The sequence below is a fragment of the Neoarius graeffei genome, chromosome 2, assembly GCF_027579695.1.
Source record: "Neoarius graeffei isolate fNeoGra1 chromosome 2, fNeoGra1.pri, whole genome shotgun sequence".
Taxonomy (NCBI): domain Eukaryota; kingdom Metazoa; phylum Chordata; class Actinopteri; order Siluriformes; family Ariidae; genus Neoarius; species Neoarius graeffei.
Genome location: NC_083570.1, coordinates 92,038,510 through 92,066,351, shown reverse-complemented (window position 1 = coordinate 92,066,351; position 27,842 = coordinate 92,038,510). Strand labels below are relative to the sequence as shown.

The 27,842-nt window shown below is 43.1% G+C and overlaps 1 protein-coding gene across 1 annotated transcript; it reads left to right on the top strand.

Moving 5' to 3' along the window:
• The first annotated feature begins 73 nt into the window (after positions 1-73).
• On the top strand, positions 74-27,768 carry LOC132882018 (SLC35A4 upstream open reading frame protein-like). Its single transcript, XM_060915197.1, has 3 exons — positions 74-99; positions 11,772-11,870; positions 27,567-27,768. The coding sequence occupies exons 1-3, from the start codon at positions 85-87 to the stop codon at positions 27,765-27,767; spliced, it is 315 nt and encodes a 104-aa protein (XP_060771180.1). The 5' UTR covers positions 74-84; the 3' UTR covers position 27,768.
• Positions 27,769-27,842: the final 74 nt, after the last annotated feature.

The following is a 27,842-nucleotide window of genomic DNA, read 5'->3' as shown; positions in this document are numbered from 1 at the left end:
CAGTTGAGTGATCGTGGATGTTTGTCTCAGACCAGATTAGAGGATCACGGATGTCATCGTCCGTGAGTCACACAAGGAGGAACTATGGCGGATGATAAGGTGAGTGAGTGAAGTCTGACTTTTCAGTTTACCTCCAAATAAAAGTGTGTCTGGTTTGCAGGTAAGAATGGTCTGATCATTGATAGTGATGGGAACATTATTAGCATTAGTAATCCTTTATGGTAATCCAGCTATTATTGAAATACTTCAACTGCTCTGGGTTGTTATGCTTTATGTTATGATGTTTGTTTTTGTTTACATTTTATGTTGTGTAACTACTGTATTTCTGTCCATGTGAACTACTTTAGGATTTTCTTCAGTCCGGATTGGTGTTAAATTCTAGTTTCTACAAAACTACTTATTCAGTAACAATAATACTAGAGTGGTGACTACAGTTATCGACACTTTAACCATCTTTTGGCAATTGAAAAAGGAGAAAAGACTTTCAGTACGTAAACTGTGCATGAATAATTCAGGCTTTCGTCTAAATGGGGGAACAGGGGCGCTGCGCCCGCTTACTCTCGGCGTGCGCCCCCTTACCGACTCCGTGAAAACATCCCAGCAACACTACGTGACAATGTGTCTGATCATCAAATACGTTATAATTGCTCCAAAAATATTCCAGTCATAGTAGATACACCGCCAAACGGTGCAAAAACAATCCGAATTGGCGTTTTCCAGACTGAGGCGCCATGTTGTTTAGTTGTTTACTTGTCGCGGCTGCTCTCGCGAGATTTGACATGGGTTACATACAAGGTCGGCTGACTTGTAGAGCGAGATTTCTCGAGACTGAATGACCTTTCACCCACTGGCGCGGGAGCTTTTGACAGAAATAGTTTTGTTTTTGTTGACACTTGGGCATTTAAAGATGGCATCCCACGGCACGAAGAGGAAGAAAGCCAAAGACTGTCCGGGGCAGGAGAAGATTACTTCTTTCTTTTTCAATGTTGACAGACAATTTGTTACAATTTCCCTCTCAGATACTCAGAGTGTCCCGTTGGAGCATTTTTCAAAGGCTTTGCACGGCGGGGGGGGACAACCGGCACCATCTCCCCCCCCGCTTCGCTCCCTCGCCATGGTGAGCGCCCTCATACTAAATTTTTCTAGAAAAAACCCTGTAATCAAAATTTCCCTGGAAAGAAGGGGGGAAAAAAAAGAGAGTTGATTCCCTTTTATTTAGTGTAGCAAATCACGTGACACAGTTCCACAATTATCAACATCCAGATTATTCCATCCATCCATCCATCCATCCATTATCTGTAGCTGCTTTATCCTGTTCTACAGAGTCGCAGGCAAGCTGGAGCCTATCCCAGCTGACTACGGGCGAAAGGCGGGGTACACCCTGGACAAGTCGCCAGGTCATCACAGGGCCGACACATAGGCTACATCCACACGACAACGGCAACGAGTTTTTTTTTTTTTTTTTTAAATATCGCGTCCACATGGGCAACGGATCAGTAAAATATCAGGTACATATGGCAACGCAACGCTTGCTGAAAACGATGCAATACACATGCCACACCTCTACGTGCGCTGTAAGACGGTCCCATCGGAGACACCAGAACAATAGAAGAAGTAGACGCATGCGCATAAACCCCTTCTTCTACCCGGCGTGAAGCGCTCACAGGAACAAACACACAACAAGAAGAAGATGGCTGCGACTACGCGAGGAAATCATGCCTTCTGTGTGTACAAATTAGTTTTATTAGTGTGCATAGTTTTATATAACTTAATTTTCTTATTGTGTGAACATTTTGAAAAGCATTTTTATATAATTTATATAACTTTTTATATTGTGTGTGAACATTTTGAAAAGCAGTCTTATCCAATAAAAAAAAGAAATTCAAGAAATGGTTCAGTTACTTGTTTATTTAAAAGAAAAGCTGTATACAAAAGTGAATGCAATGCAGTGGTTCATACAAAACAGCGAGAGTGCTGCTTGTTCTAGTCATGTGGTTGTGACATCATAGTAAACAAATCCGTTCTACTCATCCAGACGACTTCGCAACGGCGCCGTTGCCAGATTTTTCCACTCTGGAACCCGTTCTCAAAAAATATCGTTGTGGGGCACCCAAAACGCCGGTGCCGTGTGGACGCCAGGCCGAAACGATAAACAGTTTTATCAGATTCACCTGAATCCGTTGCCGTGTGGACAGGGCCATAGACACAGACAACCATTCACACTCACATTCACACCTACGGTCAATTTAGAGTCACCAGTTAACCTAACCTGCATGTCTTTGGACTGTGGGGGAAACCGGAGCACCCGGAGGAAACCCACGCGGACACGGGGAGAACATGCAAACTCCGCACAGAAAGGCCCTCGCCGGCCGCTGGGATTGAACCCAGAACCTTCTTGCTGTGAGGCGACAGTACTAACTGACTACATCACCGTGCCGCCCCATCCAGATTATTATTTATATTTAAAAAAAAAAAATCGGTATGTGGTATTAAGTTAACAAAACATAGTTTTTATTTAAAATTTGTTTTACACAGACTTTTATATTTAGTACAAAATATCTTTTATCTGAATATGTCGGTGTGTATGTAAATGAGGAAATAATTCTAATGTTTGTAAACAAATGAACTGATAATGTTGAACCTGGGGCAGCACGGTGGTGTAGTGGTTAGCGCTGTCGCCTCACAGCAAGAAGGTCCGGGTTCGAGCCCCGGGGCCGGCGAGGGCCTTTCTGTGCGGAGTTTGCATGTTCTCCCCGTATCCGCGTGGGTTTCCTCCGGGTGCTCCGGTTTCCCCCACAGTCCAAAGACATGCAGGTTAGGTTAACTGGTGACTCTAAATTGAGCGTAGGTGTGAATGTGAGTGTGAATGGTTGTCTGTGTGTCAGCCCTGTGATGACCTGGCGACTTGTCCAGGGTGTACCCCGCCTTTCGCCCGTAGTCAGCTGGGATAGGCTCCAGCTTGCCTGCGACCCTGTAGAAGGATAAAGCGGCTACAGATAATGAGATGTTGAACCTGTGTCAGATCTTTTAGTTCCACTTTCTAAGATCACATTTTGTTAATCGTTGATTGTTGTTTGTATTAATTTCTAGTTTTGTAGTTTACCAATAAATATCAACAGACAACTGATATTGTAACCACATGAAAATCCAGGTCAAAGGTTGCATGTCATTCCTAAAAGCAAAATATAAAATGTCTACTGATATTGTAATATGTAGTAGATATTTACAACAAACTGCAAAAAAAAAAAAATCTGAATGGAGTTGAAAAATCTGAATATTTCAAACGTAATTTTTTTTTTTTTTTTTGCTCGGAATAATTCTGGTCTAATTCTATTTATTGCAGTTGGATTCCAAATACTCTATAAACATTCCATTCTGTTATGAATCAGAAAAAAAAAATTATAAATCACAGCATTTTTATTTTTTTAAAGTACTTCATCTACTTCAACAATATTACACAAAGATCGATCCATAACCATTGTAAATGTCACTTAATTCCACAGGGTGTCGATAATTGTAGACACCGGTGAAAGTGATCACTATTATCAACACCTCATGTGATTCTCAAACACGTGTTTAGATACAAAATGATTCCCTATTCCTCTCACACTGCTGTCCCAGTTAACATCTGCCAGCTCCCTTTCAGCCTTTAAACGCATATATAAACAAGAGTTCTTATGTAAATATTGTAATAACAATAGGCAAACGCCTTCAAGCTTTGTTCGTATTCTTTGGGCTCGCTTCACTTTGTGTTGTTTCCCTGTTTAGTAAACTGTGGGTGGTAAAAGAGAGCAACTGGACTTGCTTGAAGATTCTTGAAAATGTTCCACCTTTCATCTGAAAGGCTTTTTCAGTTCTGTCTGACTAAGGCCCTGTCCACACGGCAACGGATTCAGGTGAATCCGATACAATTGCTTATCGTTTCGGCCTGGCGTCCACACGGCACCGGCGTTTTGGGTGCCCAAAACACAATCTTTTTGAGAACGGGTTCCAGAGTGGAAAAATCTGGCAACGGTGCCGTTTCGAAGTCGTCTGGATGAGTAGAACGGATTTGTTTACGATGACGTCACAACCACATGACTGTGAGTGCTTCACGCCGGGTAGAAGTGTAACGAACTCGATGCGAGTTGTCAACAAATCCTATAACTTGGTTCATGAAACGCGCTTACAAAATATTTTCACTGTGAATATTTATTGTGTAATGGTGCAAAGTGAGAGAGAGAGAGTGAGAGAATAGCCCTTAGGGCAGAGTCAATCCCGCCAGCAAAAATAGGGAAAAAAAGGAGCGATCTCACCTCTTCAGATGCTGGTTTAAGTCCTACAATACATTCCTCAAAAAGGGTGTAGAAGAGCAAATTAATCCATCAACGTGTAGCATTCAATTTATTCCGGACCATTAAAGACGCCGCCTTCCGCGTAGAATCATACGTCATCCTCGCCGCCATATTGGATAGGTCAAAGCGGAGAATAAAGATGCCTCATTCATGTGCTGCGTTTAACTGTACCAACAGGTTTGCCGTCCAAACGAGATCACATGGGATTACCTTTCACAGGTGAGACTGGAAAAATACTTTTCATTGTATTTGGTCATTATAATGTAATTTTACGAACAGATTTTCCTGACTTTGTGGCTAATATGAAGTCTCGCGCATAATAGTTTATGCGCATGCGTCCTTACTACTTCTATTGTTCTGGTGTCTCCGAAGGGACCATCTTACAGCGCTCCTAGAGGTGTGGCATGTGTATTGCATCGTTTTCAGCAAGCGTTGCGTTGCCATATGGACCTGATATTTTACTGATCGTTGCCCATTTGGACGCGATATATTTTTAAATAACATCTCGTTGCCATTGTCGTGTGGATGTAGCCTAATAGGGAGTATCAGGTATTTATCCTCTCATGGATGAAACGCAAACCTAAGGTGTCGTTGAGTCATCCTGTTGGTGTGGGTCACTGGGGGCTGGGTCTGAACGGCCTAGAGAGTCGTTGGGGTGATTAATGGGTTGTTGGTTCTCTCTGTCCTCCTGTGAGTCACTGACAACGTTTACATGCACGTCCAAATCGAGCTGCTGTTGGTAATCGAGCAAAGGGTCCCAGCAGGGGTGCCAGAGAAATCCAATCCTACATGCACAAGTGAAATCGGGCTATTGTGCACCCAAGCCACACGTGGCGCTACACGCCCCATCGTGTTGGTACACTTCCGGTTGTCGTCATGAAGAAGAGCTATAGTGTTGCCAGATACTGCTGACGTTTTCCAGCCCAAAACATGTTCAAATCCGCTAAAATGCACTTAAAACCCCCAATCTGGCAACACTAGCAGTTCCGTGTTCAAGCTGTTAGGCTTGCTCTAACAGACTATGGCTACAAACTGTCCGGCGCAGACCACTGTTTTGTAAGACAACTTATTTTGCACAATAATATTTTTCTAAAGTCCATTTTTTGCTTATAAAAAAATATTTTTTTTTGCTTACAATTTAACTTATGTCTTAATAAACACACAAGTTCAATTGTTTTGTTTTTATTGACATTCTTCAGATGTTGGACATATATATACACAAATACAATGACTTGTTTATGTACACAATTCACAGCTATGCAACAGCTGTACAGATGTATTTGGTGATACAGTAAGTGAGCTAAATTTTAACAGTGCAAACAATGCCACAAAAAGAAAAGATTCATGCCGTTGTCATGCCGACCGAGGCTGTTGTGTTTCCTGCTTGTGGTCTCGTCACTCGTCACTTCCGGAAGTAGCTCGACAACTCGCTCGATAGGGTTTACATGCACAAAGTAGCTCGGCAGAAATCGCATAAACTAGGTCGTGTAGCTCGATTCCGAGAAATCAAGTTCGGTTCAATTTCAGCCGAATTAAGGTGTATACATGGCATTTTGAACTTCGATTTCAGTCGAGCAACGGCAGAAATTCAATTCTCTCTATGTGCATGTAAACGTAGTGACTGAAAACAGCTGGGTTTTGGTGTGCATTCAGTTGTCTGGGAAGTGTGCCAAGGACTGCATTGTAGGTGGCTGATAAATGATAGCTGTGTTCACATATATATACCGGTACAATAATGGTATAACTGTATCGATACAAAGTATAACGGTACAGTTTAGTGCATCTGTCCACACTAGCGAGAAATGTTTGCGGTTTTCTTTCACGGTAGTTGAAATGCGCGTGCGCGAAATGTTTCCGTGGTTACCGAGTAACTTCCTTCTGAGAATATGGCGGATGAAACGACGTGTGTGTGCTTTTTGTTGTCAGTGTACAGTCTGTATTTCTGGTGGTCATTTATTCAGTCGAATCGTATAAAACACGCGAGGCAGTTGAGAAAGAAAGAAACAAACGAATCTCCGTTCTTCACTATTTTATTCAGCGAAGACATCGATTGAGGTGTGTGACTTTGCGCATTATATTTGTATCGATACAGAACCGCTTCATCTGTCCACACTACAGCGAAGCGCTACAGTACCGATACTGTACCGGTACGAAACCCAGACATTTTGTGGGTTTCGTACCGATAGTTATACCGCTACAGTACCGGTATACAGGGGCTTCAGAGTTTGGGAGAATAGCAGGGTACAAATAATTTACAGCAGGGTGTAAAATGGTAAAATGTCTGCCAGCGGCAGACATAATGACGCAAAGCGTGTGGGGGGGGTTTCAAAGGGGGGTGTGCCCCCCTTTGGGCACGGAAAATTTTATGAAATGCACTGAGAAATGGTGGCCTCTGGTAACTTTTAACAGTGAAAATAAAAGGTAATCAATACTATTTGGAAACTTGAAATATGAAACCATACCTCAGTCATTTTATCAAATTTCAGAAATATTTGCAAACAAACACATAAAAAGTAGTCCGATTGAAATCCACATATGGATGATATAATAATTTTAAGTCTGATGTGCACTTTGACTAAGCTAAGGTGACAAGTTTCTCCAGATTCTCTAATACTATTGAAGAATATGGTGAAATCTTGAATACAGATGAAGAACAAAACAACTTCAATTATAATCAAAATGTTTATTTTTTGGCAGTCAATAAACTGTTAAATAAAATGCAGCTACATGTACTTCATCAGCTGACTTCATCATTATTAAAAAACAGCAGCTAGCAGCACTCATTGACCGTCTCAGCATTTCTATTGAAAATAACTTTTATCCAAATCTCATCAACCTAATCATGTAGGGGCCTAATTTTTATATATATATATATATATATATATATATATATATATATATATATATATATATATATATATATATATATATATGAGAGAGAGAGAGAGAGACAGATCTCATTATCTCTAGCCGCTTTATCCTTCTACAGGGTCGCAGGCAAGCTGGAGCCTATCCCAGCTGACTACGGGCGAAAGGCGGGGTACACCCTGGACAAGTCACCAGGTCATCACAGGGCTGATACACAGACAACCATTCACACCTACGGTCAATTTAATGCCACTAATTAGCCTAACCTGCATGTCTTTGGACTGTGGGGGAAACCGGAGCACCCGGAGGAAACCCACGCGGACATGGGGAGAACATGCAAACTCCACACAGAAAGGCCCTCGCCGGCCCCAGGGCTCAAACCCGGACCTTCTTGCTGTGAGGCGACAGCGCTAACCACTACACCACCGTGCCGCCCTAGAGAGAGATGCAAGTACACATTTTTCATGGGGCGGGATGGTTTGGAACAGGTCATCTAAAATTGGGATAACATTTACCCGGGACGGGTATTTGAGGTGGGTTGTCTAGCTTAAGCTTGATTAGCATTGTTACGCACGCAGTTTGTTTTTTCGAGCAGCTTTCAAACGCAGAGTCAACTTTACGATCTGCGATTATAATGTCTTAAGCAAGGCTGAGAAACGGTGGACTAAGACGTATTTATTTTTCTATATCAACACAATGACAGAATAAATTTGCGTTCAAAGCGTACTTACCTTTCCCTCTAGACCTTTTTAGCCACGCATCCAGCATGGAGCCGCTTGCAACTCTCTTCGTCGCCATTTGTGAGTCACATGATGGTATGAACCATTCACAGTCCATGGAACACTCTAAGCCAATCAGAGTACGGCTTACATATGGCACAAGGGGCAGTAATGGCTGCACTCATGTCGAGGATGTAAACAAAGTTGACGCGGCAACGGACATACATGACATAGTGGATGTAATTTATGTTCACAATTTTTTTTTTTTTGCCGTCAGAAATATTTAATATTAAATTTTGTGACTCGACTGACAATAGCCGGCGGCATAACAAGCCACAGACGGCGATTTGCCGCCGGTGACCGGCTACTTTTGAGACCGCGGGGTATAGTTGCTAGTGTGGACAGGTGTTGCGGTACGAAAGTAGTATCGTATCGGTACAAAATCCCTAGTGTGGACAGGGTAGATGTCTTAGACCCCCACCTCTGTTCAGTGATGGTCGGTCCAGGTTGACAAAAATGGCTTCTTTAACTCCTCGCTCATACCAACGATCCTCTCTGGCTAAAATGCGTACGTTGCAATCCTGAAATGAGTGTCCTTTGTTGTTAAGATGAAGATAGACAGCAGAGTCCTGGCCTGAGGAACTGGCTCTCCTGTGTTGAGCCAAGCGCCTGTGAAGCGGTTGTTTTGTTTCCCCAATATTCCTCACTGCACTGGATTGCATACACTACGTTGTCCTGTTTGTGTCTGGCTCTTCTGCCCTTAGGGTGGACCGGTTTCTGCTTCAGGGTGTTACTGGGTCTGAAATGTACTGGAATGTTGTGTTTGTAGAAGATCCTCCTGAGTTTCTCAGATAGACCAGAAATGTAGACCACGTTCCTACAACGGTAGAGGGAAAAGAGAAGGAGCAAAATCACTTCAAGAAAGCACTTCAGAACTGCGGGTATCCCAACTGGGCTTTCTTCAAGAGCGGAAAAAGGAACATAATGGACAAGGAGGATAACAGGAACAAACGCAAGAACGTTTTTATTCCCTACATTTCTGGTCTATCTGAGAAACTCCGGAGGATCTTCTACAAACACAACATACTGGTACATTTCAGACCCAGTAACACCCTGAAGCAGAAACTGGTCCACCCTAAGGACAGAATAGCCAGACACAAACAGGACAATGTAGTGTATGCAATTCAGTGCAGTGAGGAATGCACAGACTCGTATATTGGTGAAACAAAACAACCGCTTCACAGGCGCATGGCTCAACACAGGAGAGCCAGTTCCTCAGGCCAGGACTCTGCTGTCTACCTTCATTTTAAAGGGCATATCACGGGTAAATTCAGGAGCAAGATCAATGCAATTCTCCTATTTTATATTAAACTTTGGTCAAATAGTTTGGTCACATTTTGTGCATTTTTTTTTTTTTTTTTAACCTTGCGCAATACCAGAAAAATTCAGTTGAAATCAAGCCATTTGAGGCGAATTGGTCCGCCTCTGAAAAAACTTGGCATTTGGATTTCCCGGGAAACATTGATTTTCGTGACGTCACGTGCGGGACACCTCCCTCTGAATCCTACGTCAGCGCTGGTTTGTTTATGAGAAAACGACCTGGTGGTTTTCTGCAAATTTCTTCAACGTTATCGCGTAATTATTAAAATGGTTAACAGATGTATCGTAGGAGGGTGTAGCAACACCAATCTTGATGGGATTAGTACTCATCGTTTCCCAAAAGACCGGACAATGAGAGAGAAATGGGAGCGCTTGGTCTACACAGGCTGTGCACTGAAACTGTGCAAAGCTCTCGCAGCCTGCTGGCGCTTCCGCAGGTGACGTCACGAATCTGGCTCCAGACTCCCTTGGGATTTTTCCAGACGCGTTTTGTTATTTTATTTTTTTCTGCTGTAGACAGATGGCCATGTGCAAAATTACCCTTCTGGATGAGTGTGTAAAGGGACATCTCATCTCATCTCATTATCTCTAGCCGCTTTATCCTTCTACAGGGTCGCAGGCAAGCTGGAGCCTATCCCAGCTGACTACGGGCGAGAGGCGGGGTACACCCTGGACAAGTCGCCAGGTCATCACAGGGCTGACACATAGACACAGACAACCATTCACACTCACATTCACACCTACGGTCAATTTAGAGTCACCAGTTAACCTAACCTGCATGTCTTTGGACTGTGGGGGAAACCGGAGCACCCGGAGGAAACCCACACGGACACGGGGAGAACATGCAAACTCCACACAGAAAGGCCCTCGCCGGCCCCGGGGCTCGAACCCAGGACCTTCTTGCTGTGAGGCGACAGCGCTAACCACTACACCACCGTGCCGCCCCTGTAAAGGGACATACTTTCATATAAAAAAACATGAAATTGGTCCAGAATATGCACTTTAACAACAAAGGACACTCATTTCAGGATTGCAACGTACACATTTTAGCCAGAGAGGATCGTTGGTATGAGCGAGGAGTTAAAGAAGCCATTTTTGTCAACCTGGACCGGCCATCACTGAACAGAGGTGGGGGTCTAAGACATAATTTATCAGCCACCTGCAATGCAGTCCTTGGCACACTTCCCAGACAACTGAATGCACACCAAAACCCAGCTGTTTTCAGTGACTCACAGGAGGACGGAGAGAACCAACAACCCATTAATCACCCCAACGACTCTCGAGGCCATTCACACCCAGCTCCCAGTGACCCACACCAACAGGATGACTCAACGACACCTTAGGATTGCTTTTCATCTATGAGAGGATAAATACCTGATACTCCCTACTAGTCAGACAGAACTGAAGAAGCCTTTCGGATGAGAGGTGGAACGTCTTCAAGAATCTTCAAGCAAGTCCAGTTGCTCTCTTTTACCACCCACAGTTACTATGACTTGGATGACTCAGAATCTTCACAGGCATACCTGTTTAGTTATTTATGATTTACTTATTGTAACGTTCTATTATGTTCTCATCAGTTGCCATTTATTTTATGTATGCAGTATGTTTTATGTTATGACTTCATATTTTTATTTACTATTGTATGTTTTTTTTTTTTTTTTCCTTACTGGTCGCCCCCCAGGGCTAATTGAAAAACACTTAAAGGCAATATGTACCCCCTGGTAAAATAAATAAACTGAAATGGCGACTCAAATGAAAGTTTGTTTTGACAAGGAGATCATGAAATGTCGGTGAATTTGATCAGTAAAAACATGTCCATGATCTTTCCACCATGCTTACCTGCGATGATAACGTTCGGGTTTTCCTCAAATTGCTGATGGAGCTAAAAAAAAAATTCCATCTCCGCTAACGAGCTGTCATCAGACGACAAGATCAAAGGGTGAGGCGGGTCTTCCGCTTGATTAATTAACCAATAATAACTATTGTAACTGAAGCCCACCTTTTGTTTTTTATTGGTAAATCTAAAAAGGTGTCGATAATTATGGACCGTCGATAATTGTAGCTGCCGCTCTACTTAATCAAGCCATTGGTTGGCTCGTGAGTTTTGTGGCACAGTAACACTGTAAATCTGTATCGATCTTTTATAAACACGGGTGTAAAATGCTCAGATGTACACATACTTTCCAAGAATCACATCGTGTCAGATAAATGTTTGTGTGGACGCCTGGAAAAATCTTTCACATGGTGAAATTGACATCTCGACTGTAGATAGTTTTGTAAACCTTCCTAAACTGGCATGTCTTTGCCTTTTGCGTGTATCTCAACCACATGGACAGTTTTAGGACTTGTGCTTACCTGCAAAAAAGAAAAGGGAGTGAAATTGTTTATACAGTACTGTGCAAAAGTCTTATAACTGTGTTTCTCTGGGTTTTTTTGTTTGTTTTAAATGGGTTGTTGCATGTGTGTGCAGGATCCCCTGAGCAAATTGAAGGATCTGGCACAACTCAAAGATCAACTCACAGATATTCAGAAAAGAGTGGAGAATGAAGTGCAGGCTGGGATACCACAGGTACTGCCACAATCCTGATCTCATATCCAATAGCCCTTATTTTATAACTGACTCACAGAAAATGACCGGGAATCTATTGAGTCATGCTGTCTTTATGTAACTGGTTTACATATAAACACCTGAGACGCTACAACAGTTTACGTTAGTCTCTAGACCAGTGTTTCCCAACCTTTCTTGAGCCACGGCACATATTTTACATTCGAAAAATCCCACGGTACACCACCAAACAAAAACGTCACAAAAAGTATATATAATTAAATATAATGATCATCTAGTCTCAATTTACTCACAATTTACTTACTCCGTGTGAAACCTGGGCCTGTTTAGTTGAACACAAAGCTGATGTACTTGCAGGAATTGAAGAAAGACACGCACAAAGATCTTCCTCGACAGCTCTGAGTCACTTTCCTTTTTTAGTTTTTATAGCAGTAATGCTTGAAAAGCCCAGCTCACATAGATAGGTTGTGGAAAATCACTTTTTTTGCTTTCTTCTGACCTCTACTCATACTAGGGCCTTCATCTGGGTCAGAATTTTCTCCAGGACCCAGTTTGGATTGTGTACTTTTTCTTTTCAAATATTTATCCATCGCTATCACCGCTGTCACACCAATATTTATCCATCGCTATCACCGCTGTCACACCCGAAGCATTACTAATTCTATTGTTTAAATGGCAACAGGTAGATACACAGGTTAATTAGCTACCTGCTGCCATCTAGTGGAAGAGTATTTAATTGTTCTGCTTGTCACTATAAGTCGCTGGTAGTCTGGCTAACGCGACTTCAAAGCTCTGCGAGCATTTGGTCTGGCAAAGATATTAAGCCCAACCGTTTCCCAAAGCGCATGGTTGACCCGCCTCCCTGAAATGCCTCAGTTTGCTACTGGTCGAAGCCAGAAAAGGCTGTGACGAAGCTTAAACCAATCACATCACTCTTTCCTCTGGCGTATGTAATGCGACGGAAACTGCTTGAGTAACAGGAAGAAGATAAATACCTCCAGGGCTGCTCTTTGCTCCGTTTTCAGTGAGAACTTCCCGTTGAATGCTTTCAATACAGCATCTACCGCTGTGTCAAAGGCTTGCCGCTGCTCCATGTTCGTGATGTGAATGAAGCGCTTCCGGCATAGATTCTGTAAACAATCTATGGCTTCCGGTCGCAGTTCCACTACGTCACTGCCTTGAACACGCCTCTACCCAGGGCCGTTGGAGATGCTCAAAGTTGATTGGCTCCCGATTTTTCGGGAGCTTGGAAGAGCTGTAGATAGCTTGCCTGGCCAGACTAAGCTCGCAACAGGCCCTCGTGCTGTGTCACGCTTAGGATGGGCGGGCCCAGGCTACGTCGCTGGCAAAGACGAACGAAGACAAATTATTCGCAATAAATAAATAATAATTTTCGGAACAATTAAGTGAAATTGGATAATTTCCCACGGTACACCTGATGATCTCTCACGGCACACTAATGTGCCGCAGCACAGTGGTTGGGAATCACTGCTCTAGACTAGCCATGGGGGAAGTCATGGCCTTATGGTTAGAGAAGCAGCTTTGGGACCAAAAGGTCACTTGTTCGATTCCCTGGACCAGCAGGACTGGCTGACGTGCCCTTGAACAAGGCACCTAACCCCCAACTGCTCTGGCAGGAGCGGTGGCGTACCTTGTGTCTGATTAGCCAAAGAAAAGCTGACGATTTGCTCATCAGTTTGAGTGGTGCCCGACCGAAACGAAATCTAGACTGTAAAAAAAAAATTAGTCAAGCCAACTTAAAAATGTAACGCAATCTGCTGCCAAAGGATTTTGAGTAAACTCAACTCCGGGCCAAATAGTTGTGCTGACTTGCTCTTTTAAGTCAACACAGATGAGTATTTTATGTTGAACTTACTTTGTTTAGCAAGTTCAGTGCATTCAAATTGTGATGTTGAAATAAATTGAAATAATCATTCCAATTAACTTGGAAAAGCAAGTTGGCACAAAAAACATTAAGTTATCCTGAATTATTCTTTTTTTAAGATTTTTTTGGGGGGCTTTTTCCACCTTTATTGGATAGGACAGTGTAGAGACAGGAAATGAGCAGGAGAGAGACGGGGAGGGATTGGGAAATGACCTCGGGTCGGAATCGAACCCGGGTCCCCGGATTTATGGTATGGCGCCTTATCCACTTGAGCCGCGACGCCCCAAAATGTTCTTTTAAGTTCACATAGAAGAGTATTTTATGTTGAGTTGACTTGACTTGCCTTTAGAAGTTCAGTCCAACAAATTTAGTTGAAATAAATTGAAATAATAATGCCAATTAACTTAGATGAGCAAGTTGGCACATCATGGTTCTAAGTTGAGTTTACTCAGAATCCTTTGGCAGCAGGTTGCGTTACATTTTTAAGTTGGCTTGACTATTTTGTTTTTTTTTTTACAATGATTTAGTGTGCATTACATTTTTTAGTTAACACAAACCTCTCAACACTTAAGTTCTACTTCACTTTGCCTATTATTACACAAACAGAAACAAATACCGACATACAAGGAGGGAATTCCCTGGCCTCTGCTGAGGAAAGCTTAGTCTATACTCCTATACAACGTCTCGTGTCAGTTTCCATGGACTTCTCACTCCACCCGACCGTTGCACTGCAAAAAATGGCCTTTCAAAAATAAGAAATAAAAGATTAAAACAAAGCATATTTGCTTGAATCAGGTGAAAAAAATCTGCCAATGGAACGAGTCAAATTTGACTTGGTAAGATTTCTTAAAGTAAGATGAAAAATCTAACCTGTTTTTAGATGAAATAATTCCAAAATAAGATTGGGGAACTTATTATGCGAGATCTGATTAACTCAAAATAATCAAAATAGTTCTTATAACAAGATCGTACTTCTTACATTTAGCCATTCAAGTCATTTTTATTTATTTCATTTTAAGGGAATTTCACTTAAATTCATGACGAAGTCTTAGCAGTAAAAATTGAATTTAAGATAAATATACTAATATTAGGATTGTTAAATTCTACAACTAAGCATTGCTAGCTTAAGATTCTCCTTTTGTGACCTGTAATTAGTAAAATACTCTAGATATGAGACCAGAGACTATCTTGAATCAAGTTGACGGCACGTGTAGCATTGCAACAAGTTTTATTTTTTTTCCCATTTCAACATTCAAGCATTAAAACATCTCTTAAGATTCCACTTCCCCAGGACCTCAGGCACCAAAAAAAAAAAAAAAGTCTACGCATTTTGACTTACAGTGCTTACACAACGCCAAAGCAACAGTGCATTTTGGGGGCACTGACTATTCATGTGTACGAGGGGTTTACAAGATCAGGCACAAAAAAAAAAAAAAAAAAAACACTGAACTTAACTCGCAGCATTCCAAAAAGACCTCACTAAAACGCCCTCCACTCACTCATAGCCTTTTTGAAGGCACTTGTCTGGTCTAGAGTCTGTACAGCATCTAGAAGGAGCTCACTCTGAATGAAAACAGTCGCAGTAAACTTAGGATCTGTAAGGTGGAGTCGAATTGTAATGAAAGATTCAAAGATTTCAGTAAAGTTCATTTACTCCCAAAACAAGCATACTTTTTTTTTCTTGAAACAAGATGAACCGCATTTGACAAATGTCCAAAATGTACTTACTTGTTTAAAAAAAAAAACTTGTTTTATTTTCAAAGGTGCTCCAAATAATGCCGCTTTTCCACTACAAACGCGGCTGAGCCGTGCCGTGCCGAGTCGAGCTGAGTCGAGCTGAGCGGGGCTGTTGGAGTTGCATTTCGACTACAACCGCGCTGAACCGTGCTGGCTGGAAGTGGGTGGACACATTGGGTGGAGTTAGCGAAAGTGGGTGGACGTCATGTGATGTCGTTAAGCAGCGCAAACAGTGACATCAGTGAGCTTTTAAGCGGTAGTCTCACAGCCCGGAGGACATGGAGTCGTTAGTGTTGCTGGTCTTGGTGCTGTGGCTTGTTGTCACCGACAACGCCAACAGATACTGGCAAGAGCGTATAGATGAGGCGAGGCGCATAAGGCTTCAGAAATTCTCGTAATTCGTAATTCTTCTTCTTCCGGGTTTGCGGTGTTTACAGATCCCAGCGTGCTCGCGGGGCGTGTGTGGGCATGTGAGGACACGCCTCCTCACCAATCAGTGCACAGGGGAGTGTCTGCTCACGCCCCCAGCCTCACTCGGCTCGCTTTGGCTCGCTTCAGCCCCACTCCAAAACCGTGCGAGTTTTAGGGGCTAAGCAGGGCTGAAACGAGCTGAGTCGTGCTGGTTTTTGGCAGTCGAAACGCGAGCCGTGTCGGGCTGAAGTGAGCTGAAGCGAGCTGAAGTGAGCTGAAAAAGGGTAGTGGAAAAGGACCATAAGACTTTTTCAAGACATTTTGTCTATACAAGATTTTCAAGATGGACTGTCTAAAAACTAGCCTTTCTAGCTAAATGAGGTTTTGCTTGTTGGGCAATTATGTCTTATAATAAGGGTGGCTAGATGTTTTGACTTGAAAATAGACAAAGTTCGTAAGATTTTTAATTTTTGCAGTGTGAAACTTTCAAACTTGTGAAGTGCGCATGCGCAGTGACATCGGTTAAGGGGCGTCAATCAGCACTTGAATATATAAGTTCACTTAACTTAATTTTCCAATTCCTATGAACTTGTGGCGAAGGAAAGGCATCCCAACTAATTTATTTATTTATTTATTTATTTATTTTTAGTTGCTTGAACAATTAGAAGGGAAATTTGTTCATTCAACTTAGAATCCTTTTTTCACTCAACAATTTTGCAAGTTACATTTTTTACAGTGTAGACTGTTGCATTAGAAACATTAGTCTCTGTCTCTGTAAGACCTTGCAATGATTATGAATCAGCTCAATCTTCATTTACGTTACGTTACTGCTGCAGTGGCAGCGGTCTCAAAAGTAGCCGGTCACCGGCGGCAAATCGCCGGCTATGGCTTGTTATGCCGCCGGCTATTGTCAGTCGAGTCACAAAATTTTAATATTAAATATTTCTGACAGCAAAAAAAGTTGTGAACGTAAATTACATCCAATATTGCCGCTTTTCCACTACCAACGCGGCTGAGCCGTGCCGTGCTGAGTTGGGCTGAGTCGAGCTGAGCGGGGCTGTTGGAGTTGCATTTCGACTACAACCGCGCTGAACCGTGCTGGCTGGAAGTGGGTGGACACATTGGGTGGAGTTAGCGAAAGTGGGTGGACATCACGTGATGTCGTTAGGCGGCGCAAACAGTGACATCAGTGAGCTTTTAAGCGGTAGTCTCACGACCCGAATAGTAAACAATAAACATGGAGTCGTTAGTGTTGCTGGTCTTGGTGCTGTGGCTTGTTGTCACCGACAACGGCAACAGATACTGGCAAGAGCGTATAGATGAGGCGAGGCGCATAAGGCTTCATAATTCGTAATTCTCCTTCTTCCGGGTTTACGGTGTTTACAGATCCCAGCGTGCTTGCGGGCGTGTGTGGGCATGTGAGGACACTCCTCCTCACCAATCAGTGCACAGGGGAGTGTCTCCTCACGCCCCTAGCCCCACTCAGCTCGGTTTGGCTCGCTTCAGCCCCACTCCAAAACCGTGCGAGTTTTGGGGGCTAAGCAGGGCTGAAGCGAGCTGAGTCGTGCTGTTCTTAGATAGTCGAAACGCGAGCCGTGTCGGGCTGAAGCGAGCTGAAAAAGGGTAGTGGAAAAGGGCCATATGTCATGTATGTCTGTTGCCGCGTCAACTGTGTTTACATCCTCGACACGAGTGCAGCCATTACTGCCGCCTGTGTTGCCAGATTGCGCGTTTTCCCGCCCAATTTGGGCGGTTTTAAGTGCATTTTGGCGGGTTTTGAACATATTTTGGGCTGTAAACCGTCAGCAGTATCTGGCAACATATTTTTTTTTACTTAATACAAGAAATTAATGGATGCCAACGTTTTTGCCAAAATGGTATTTTATTTTCCATTGTTTAGGCAGCTTCAGCATCATACTGTGAGATTCTGTTCAAATTGTTTTTTTCTTCTATGAAGCCTGAGCCATTTATTTTATTAGTTTATAATTATTGTTTAATTTAGTCTTCAGGAGAGACTGTCTGCACACAGGACTAGTATTAATAGTTTTTTTCTTACATGAGAGCTGAGGCATTTATATTATATTTTAAGGTAACTTCATGTTGTGCTGTGAGGTTCTCTTCACTTTAACTTTTGAACCAACAGGTGCATTTGGATAAGTAAAGCCTATTTTTCTGCATTTTTGTAGTCCTGGTAATCTTTTATATTGGTAAAGTTGTTTATAGGACCATTTCTCAGTGTCTGTTTTTTTAATCAATAGTTTTTCAGTAATAACTTAATATTTAACATGTCACTCAATTTTAAACAACCCCCACGCCTCCCCCATGGCTTGCCCCCATAGTCTCCAAAATTTCTGTGGGAAACACTGGCGTGCGTAACAACGCTAATCAAGCTTAAGCTAGACGACCCGCCTCAAATACCCGTCCCGGGTAAATGTTATCCCGATTTTAGACGACCTGTTCCAAACCATCCCGCCCCATGAAACATTCGTACTTGCATCTCTCTCTCTCCATCCATCCATCCCTGCACGCTTTGCGTCCATTATGTCTGCCGCTGGCAGACATTTTACCATTTTGCACCCTGCTGTAAATTATTTGTACCCTGCTATTCTCCCAAACTTTGAAGCCCCTGCAGTGGGCCGCACCAACACAAAGGATCGCCATTGCTTCCTGTCCTGTGCTGCCACCATCGTTGCCTCCTCAAACGAGATACCCGACTCCTTTAAGTCTCTTGAGACCACATCACTCCATCGCATGCGTTGCTTGCCTGGACAACGCCATCCTGATGGTAACCAATGGAGCAGGCAGCAGTGTGTTCGAGGCATGCGTATGACGTGGCTGAGCCATGATAGCCGTTTCTGTCGCAGGATGTTACTGTAATTAGAGGAGCCTGACCAGTTCTTTCAAAGATCTCTGCGTTTGAGATGTGGTCTCTCCAAGACGCACCAAGAATTCTGCGAAGGCATCTCGTGTGAAAAGCCGCTAAGCGCTTCTCTTCTTGTAGGGTGGTATTCCAAGCTTCAGCACCATTATAAGGAGTGTTCACACGGCACATATTTGCATCGATGCTGCACCGATGTATTTTGTTGCGATATATCTTACACCGGTGTAAATTTTGTGGAGCGTTCACACGTCACAAACCTGCTTACTAGAGAGAAGCGTGTTGGCACCGGTACAGCCCCACTTGCGTTCACACGGCAGTTTTTGCGACCGTGCTACATGATAGTAATAATGCGGAAATGAAATATGCACATGCGTGAAAATGTACTTCCTTTTCCCGGTTGTCATGGCATCACCAAGCGCCGGGAAAACAACGTGGATGAAGACACGCAGTTCTGTTGTTGTTGATATTCGCCATTTTGGAAGCGCAAAATACCAGGATGCAAATTATGCAATGCCCGTATGTAATCAACTCTCCTCATCGTGGCTCAGGTGGATAAGGCGCCATACCATAAATCCGGGGACCCGGGTTAGATTCCGACCCGAGGTCATTTCCCGATCCCTCCTCGTCTCTCTCTCCCGCTCATTTCCTGTCTCTACACTGTCCTATCCAATAAAAGGTGAAAAAGCCCAAAAAAATCTTTAAAAAAAAAAAAAACTCTCCTCACGCGTAGCGAGTCTACCCCTGTAGCGTTCAGACGTCCCATTTTATATCGGTGCTGCCCCGCAAACTAGCATTTACTCCGGAGTAAATTTCTTAAACCACCTCCCGAGCAGGGTTCGATTTGCACCGGTTTAAGCAGCTTTCAGGGGCTACACCGGTATAACTTTGTACCGTGTGAACGCTCTACCGGGGCAGCCCCGGTGCTACACCGGAGTAAAAGTTGCCGTGTGAACACCCCTATAGTAAGGTTGAGATCACTACGGCTTGGAAAGGCAGCGAATGCGTTCAATAAACTTCTACCTATTATGCATCATAAATCCATTTTTGTTTGCAGCCAAATGGACTTATGATGCATAATAGGTAGAAGTTTACTAAACGCATTCGCTGCCTTTCCAATGCGGTCGTTAAGTTCGGGAGTGAGATCGCCGTTCTGCATTATTGTACTTCCAAGGTAAATGAACTTCTCCACGTTCTCCAATGTGTCCTGGTTGTTCATGGTAATGGGAGCAATCTTTATTTACAGATGGGTATCAGATAGCGGTGTAACGATACATCATGACACGATACATGGCGATGCAAACCTACGATTCATGTTGTGGAAATTAGCATTCTGTTAATTCTGCATGTAATGCAGTTGCACTGTTTGACCACCAGGGGTCTCAATCTGCACATTGCACAGAGTTCCACCACTGAGCAAGCAGGTTGGTGTTTGGTCATTGGGGATAGATTAGGGATAAAATTAGCTCATGTTTAAAGTCATTTAAATTCTGTAAAGCTGCTTTGCAGCAATGTTTCTTGTTAAAAGCGCAATAAAAATAAACTTGACACCACCAAAGGCTTTAGAAATCAGGCTTTTTAGCTGACTGGAGAGCTCGATTTCTGCTACAGAACTCATTAAAGGAAAATTCCAGGATTTTTTTTTTTAACCTGGATCCTATTTTTCCATCTGTGTGGATCCAGATATTTACGAGGAACCAGGCCTCGGTGTTAACTTTTAACACCTTAAATGGCCTCAAAAAATGTTTGCATCGCTTGAATTTCTTTTTGCCCTAAAATTTTGCGGTATTTTTGGCAAGTTTTCAAGTACACGGTTCAAGGCAATACTGATATGTTTTATAGGGGTATAACTGAGTTATTTAGACAAAAGTACATGCTTTTTTTTATTTTTAAAAGCATTTATTTCTGCAACAGAAGAACAAAACAAGCCCTGAAAACATCTCATCTCATTATCTGTAGCCGCTTTATCCTGTTCTACAGGGTCGCAGGCGAGCTGGAGCCTATCCCAGCTGACTACGGGCGAAAGGCGGGGTACACCCTGGACAAGTCGCCAGGTCATCACAGGGCTGACACATAGACACAGACAACCATTCACACTCACATTCAACACCTACAGTCAATTTAGAGTCACCAGTTAACCTAACCTGCATGTCTTTGGACTGTGGGGGAAACCGGAGCACCCGGAGGAAACCCACGCGGACACGGGGAGAACATGCAAACTCCGCACAGAAAGGCCCTCGCCGGCCACGGGGCTCGAACCCGGACCTTCTTGCTGTGAGGCGACAGTGCTAACCACCAGGGCCGGTTCTGCCCTAATATGGACCCGGGTGCAACATCGCGCAACCCCCCCCCCCCCCCCAAAAAAAAAAACACACACACACACCAGTCTAAATCAGGACAACCATCACATAACTATAACTATAAACATTTTATATCAACTATTTTAACTAAATGGGCTATAATAAATGAGCCTGCAGCCACGGCGGGCTGCCTTAAAAAGTAACCATTTGTCCTACCTTAAAACTCGTTTTGCATTTTCTGCCTCCTTTTTTGTATTTCCGACCCTGCGTTTTTCTTTCCTTTTCTGAAAACCCGATTTGTGTCCAGGCATTTTGTTCTGCTACCAACGAACTAACTCGTCAGGTCTCGTCTCTCGAGTCCGCGATGATTCCCGTGGGAGGGGCAACAATTGATACATTTTTACAAACAGCCAATAAACAGCCAATAGGGAGGCTGCAACGTTCAGGCTCTCCTTTGCTCAGAGACACTCAGTAATGCACTTATTCAGGAACAGAGAGAACTCTTTATTTTGTCTTATTTTTTGGGGCCCCTCTCCACACCAGTCCCGGGTGCAAATGCTACCGTTGCTACCCCTCCAGAACCGGCCCTGCTAACCACTACACCACCGTGCCACCCGGCCCCAGACTTGTAGAGAAAAAATTTCTAAGGATGTAAAAAAAAAAAGTAAATCTCTAGCCCATTCCTGTGACGACTTGTGAATTTTTTTAAATAAATAACCGAAATGCTCAATTCAGCCGCTCGGGGCAGCCAAAAAAAGCAGCACTGACATAACGAGATCAGGAAATAAACAGCACATTTTAGCAACGTGCCCAGATGTGCTGTCTGATTCCATGAATGGCAGTCTTGCCTCACCACTATTAAGTTGCTATCAAAATTATCAAGAGTGATACCCCCATTAACAAAATGTCTGTCAAAAAGAAGAAAAGTTGATGTAGAGTGCAGAGTTTTCCAGGAAAAATGGGCTGAGTGTTATTTATTCACAGAGGTGAATACAAAACCAGTGCACTTGGTGTGTAATCAACAGGTTGCAGTGCTCAAAGAATATAATATTCAGCGCCTTTATGAGACTTATCATAAAGAAAAATTTCACAATTTGTATGGACAATTAAGAAAAGAGAAGATAAACAAATTGTTAGCTGGTCTGAAGAAACAGCAGTCTGCATTTACTCGCAGCCGTGAGGTCGGTGATGGAGCAGTGAAAGCTGGCTTCCGTATTGCAAACGAGTTGGTGCAAGCATCCAAGCCATTTTCTGATGGTGAACTCGTGAAAAAATGCATGCTGAAGGCTGAAAAGCAATCTGCCTTTGCCAACATTAGAGTGGGGAGTTGGTTCAGGTTGTCAGGTGTAAAAATGTATTCACTCAACTGTATAAAAATAAACCAGTTGTTTGAGAGTGAAATGCATTTTATTTCAAATCCATTGGCCTCTCTGTGAATAAATGTGTAATAATCTCGATCCCTTGTGATCAGTGATTATGTAGGCTACAAATGTAGGCTGAAGCATAAAGCATAGCCTACTGAACAAACAGTGCTAAAGATTTGGAGTTGACAAAGGTTATTTTGCAATTATTTTACTGGTCCGGCCCACTTGAGATCAGATGGGCTGTATGTGGCCCCTGAACCAAAATGAGTTTGACACCCCTGCATTAAAGCAGGTCTTTCTAGTCATTGAATGTACTTACCACTAGCTTTTATACACGTACATGTGTGGATATCCTGAAGCCAAACTGGGAAAACGTAAAGGGCACCAGTGACCACTCGTAGTGATGAAAAGCACAAATGTGCACGTGCGCCTAAAGCGAGCCAATCAGAATCGCCGTTACAAATCGGGAAGAAAAAAACAAAATGGCGATCACCGGGGAGGCGAGGATGCTGGTTAATACGTCTTGCTTTTTGTAACGTTCTCACTTGAAAATCATTTTTGTGTTTAAAGAAGCCGACCATCGGTGTGCCCGAACGGGCCTAACTTGCTAAAATATTTCTGCCTGAGCGTCTTGGTCGGGCAAATCAGGCATTTGGGCAGTGCCTGGTGTTGAGGCTTTGGGACAAAAGTGGTTGAATTTGGTCCAGTATAGAGTTGGAACGATATAAGTGGCAACTGCAAATATAATTCTATGGGGCAATTATCAACGTCAAAGTAAGGCCCTGGTCACACTCAGCTCGCGATGCGTTTGCGAATACTTGGCGATGGAAAAATTGGTAGCATCGCCACCAATCGTGCAACACACAGTGAATATTTTCTCTGAGCTTTGCGAGTTGTTTTTTGGTGTGTGTCTGCCTTCTGGGTGGCCAAAAAGGTCACGAAAAACTTCAGTGCGTGCATCGAAATTTGGTGGTGATGTTTGTCAGCAAACTCAGTGGAAAATACTCGCAGATGGGTTTGGGAATGCTTGGGGAAGCATCACCACCAAACGCCTCATTTGTTTGGGACTACAAGCCTGCATTATACCCACGGTAATAAATTTAAAGCAGGGGTTTTCAAAGTGTGTGAGAGTCAGCCCCCCCCTCAGAGAGCAAATAAACAACAGCGCCCCCCCCACAGTTTTTGTTGTTGCTATACTTAATGTTCCATTCGTATTTTTAAAAAATGGTTGTTGTACACATTTTTTTTTCTTTTTCACATTTTAAACATCTGTGCTTTTTAAAACATCTTGTTTTACACATTTTAAACATCTCATAGCATCGTTAGCTAGCACCTCTTGGCAGACAACACACTGTGGCAGTGGAGCATCTTCAGATCCAGTCCATGAAAATCCAAACTTTAAATAATCGTGGTCATACTGCCTTCTTTTTTTCAGTCCCCCCAGGATTCCGCGGGCCTTTTTTGAGATTGTTGCGGGCTAAAATGTCTGATGTTGCGGGGGGGGGTTCCAAAAAATTGCGATGAAAGTTGCGGTGTTTTTTTAGGTTTTTGTTGCGATTACATTGCGGGAGGAAGTGAAACTTGCGAGAAATTGTTGCGATTTTCTCTTTTTGTGATTAAAATTGAGTGATATGTTAAATATTAAGTTATTACTGAAAAACTATTGATTTAAAAAAACAAAGACACTGAGAAATGGTCCTATAAACAACTTTTACCAATATAAAAGATTACCAGGACTACAAAAATGCAGAAAAATAGGCTTTACTTATCCAAATGCACCTGTTGGTTCAAAAGTTAAAGTGCAGAGAACCTCACAACACAACATGAAGTTACCTTAAAATATAATATAAATGCCTCAGCTTTCATGGAAGAAAAAAACCTATTAATACTAGTACTGTGTGCAGGCAGTCTCTCCTGAAGACTAAATTAAACAATTATAAACTAATAAAATAAATGGCTCAGGCTTCATAGAAGAAAAAAAACAATTTGAACAGAATCTCACAGTATGATGCTGAAGCTGCCTAAACAATGGAAAATTTGCGGGAAAGTTGCGGTGATTGGATATAATTGCAACACCGTCCTGAATTTGCGGGGATTGGTTGAATTTGCATTGAAGTTGCAAATTGCAACATCCTGGAGGGTCTGGTTTTTTGCTTGGCCCAGACTCTGTCTCCTCACTCACTGTAGCTTTAGGTACTAAAAATCGATCCATTTTGTCTCTGGTAAAGGCTAGCTGAAGTTCGCTAAATGTCCGCAATAGTAACTTATTCTGGTTTATTTTTCCTCACGTTGCGTGTCCCCCCCCCCCCCCCCCGAAGAACTCTGGGGGCGCGCCCCACACTTTGAAAAGCCCTGAATTAAAGGATTGGTGAGTTTGTGGTTCTGTTATCCTGTTAGGCCTTTTATTTTCCTGACATGTTGAAACATTTCTGTCCAGATGGAAATGGGCTCTTGCAGGATTATCCTCGGGGCCCTTAGACAGAACTTTTAAAAAAATAAAAATACCTAACTGAGAGGGAATATCTTTTGGAAGAATGGTGTTCATCCTTCCTTCCAGGGACTTGTAGAATCTTTACCGAGGTGCAGTTTGTGATCTGAATCAACAAAACACTCAGGATGGGCGTTCCTGGTATCCAGTATACAGTTAGGTCCATATATATTTGGACACTGACACAAATTATTTTTTTTACCTGTTTACTGAAACATATTCAAGTTATAGTTATATAATGGACATGGACATAAAGTTCAGACTTTCAGCTTTCATTTGAGGGTATCCACATTAAAACTGGATGAAGGGTTTAGGAGTTTCAGCTCCTTAACATGTGCCACCCTGTTTTTAAAGGGACCAAAAGTAATTGGACAATTGACTCAAAGGCTATTTCATGGGCAGGTGTGGGCAATTCCTTCATTATGTCATTCTCAATTAAGCAGATAAAAGGCCTGGAGTTGATTTGAGGTGTGGTGCTTGCATTTTGAAGATTTTGCTGTGAAGAAAACATGCGGTCAAAGGAGCTCTCCATGCAGGTGAAACAAGCCATCCTTAAGCTGCGAGAACAGAAAAAACCCATCCGAGAAATTGCTACAATATTAGGAGTGGCAAAATCTACAGTTTGGTACATCCTGAGAAAGAAAGCAAGCACTGGTGAACTCATCAATGCAAAAAGACCTGGGCGCCCACAGAAGACAACAGTGGTGGATGATCGCAGAATAATTTCCACGGTGAAGAGAAACCCCTTCACAACAGCCAACCAAGTGGTACCTCCAGGAGGTAGGCGTATCAATATCCAAATCTACCATAAAGAGAAGACTGCATGAAAGTAAATACAGAGGGTTCACTGCACGGTGCAAGCCACTCATAAGCCTCAAGAATAAAAAGGCTAGATTGGACTTTGCTAAAAAACATCTAAAAAAGCCAGCACAGTTCTGGAAGAACATTCTTTGGACAGATGAAACCAAGATCAACCTCTACCAGAATGATGGAAAGAAAAAAGTATGGCGAAGGCGTGGTACAGCTCATGATCCAAAGCATACCACATCATCTGTAAAACACAGCGGAGGCAGTGTGATGGGTTGGGCATGCATGGCTGCCAGTGGCACTGGGTCACTAGTGTTTATTGATGATGTGACACAGGACAGAAGCAGCCGGATGAATTCTGAGGTATTCAGAGACGTACTGTGTGCTCAAATCCAGCCAAATGCAGCCAAACTGATTGGTCGGCGTTTCATAATACAGATGGACAATGACCCAAAACATAAAGCCAAAGCAACCCAGGAGTTTATTAAAGCAAAGAAGTGGAATATTCTTGAATGGCCAAGTCAGTCACCTGATCTCAACCCAATTGAGCATGCATTTCACTTATTAAAGACTAAACTTCAGACAGAAAGGCCCACAAACAAACAGCAACTGAAAACCGCTGCAGTAAAGGCCTGGCAGAGCATTAAAAAGGAGGAAACACAGCGTCTGGTGATGTCCATGAGTTCAAGACTTCAGGCAGTCATTGCCAACAAAGGGTTTTCAACCAAGTATTAGAAATGAACATTTTATTTACAATTATTTAATTTGTCCAATTACTTTTGAGCCCCTGAAATGAAGGGATTGTGTTTAAAAAAAATGCTTTAGTTCCTCACATTTTTATGCAATCATTTTGTTCAACCCACTGAATTAAAGCTGAAAGTCTGAACTTCAACTGCATCTGAATTGTTTTGTTCAAAATTCATTGTGGTAATGCACAGAACCAAAATTAGAAAAATGTTGTCTCTGTCCAAATATTTATGGACCTAACTGTAATGCCGCTTTTCCACTACCAACGCGGCTGAGTTGGGCTGAGCCGTGCCGTGCTGAGTTGGGCTGAGTCGAGCTGAGCGGGGCTGTTGAAGTTGCATTTCGACTACAACTGCACTGAACCGTGCTGGCTGGAAGTGGGTGGACACATTGGGTGGAGTTAGCGAAAGTGGGTGGACGTCACGTGATGCCGTTAGGCGGCGCAAACAGTGACATCAGTGACTTTTTAAGCGGTAGTCTCACGACCCGGAGAGTAAACAATAAACATGGAGGACATGGAGTCGTTAGTGTTGCTGGTCTTGGTGCTGTGGCTTGTTGTCACCGACAACGCGGACAGATACTGGCAAGAGCGTATAGATGAGGCGAGGCGCATAAGGCTTCAGAAATTCTCATAATTCGTAATTCTTCTTCTTCCGGGTTTACGGTGTTTACAGATCCCAGCGTGCTCGCGGGGCGTGTGTGGGCATGTGAAGACACTCCTCCTCACCAATCGGTGCACAGGGGAGTGTCTCCTCACGCCCCTAGCCCCACTCGGCTCGGTTTGGCTCGCTTCAGCCCCACTCCAAAACTGTGCGAGTTTTGGGTGCTGAGCAGGGCTGAAGCGAGCTGAGTCGTGCTGCTCTGAGGTAGTCGAAACGCGAGCCGTGTCGGGCTGAAGTGAGCTGAAAAAGGGTAGTGGAAAAGGGCCATAAGTGGTCTTTGACAAGAAAATCCCAATTTCACGAGGTGGTAAAGTCACCTACCGTGTTTAATATTTCTCATGTATTTGACTCCTGCGTTTCTCATGCACGTCTTGTACGTGACTAATGTAGAACCCTTTCCGTGTGTCCTTTCTCCTGCAGGGTGGCTCACTGTTAGCCTCTCCGTTCCTGAAGGGCTTCCTGGCTGGCTATGTGGTGTCCAAACTACGTGCCTCAGCTGTTTTGGGGGTCGCTTTGGGAACCCTTACAGGCATCTACGCTGCACAGACCTATCAGGTGCCAAACATTGAGAGGACCATAAAGGACTATCTGAACTCCTTGAAGAAAGGTCCTAATAATTAACATAGCAAACGAGAGAAGGCGTCATGAAGCGGTCTGAATCACAATCAAAGCAAAGTAGACTTTAATGTTTGAGTT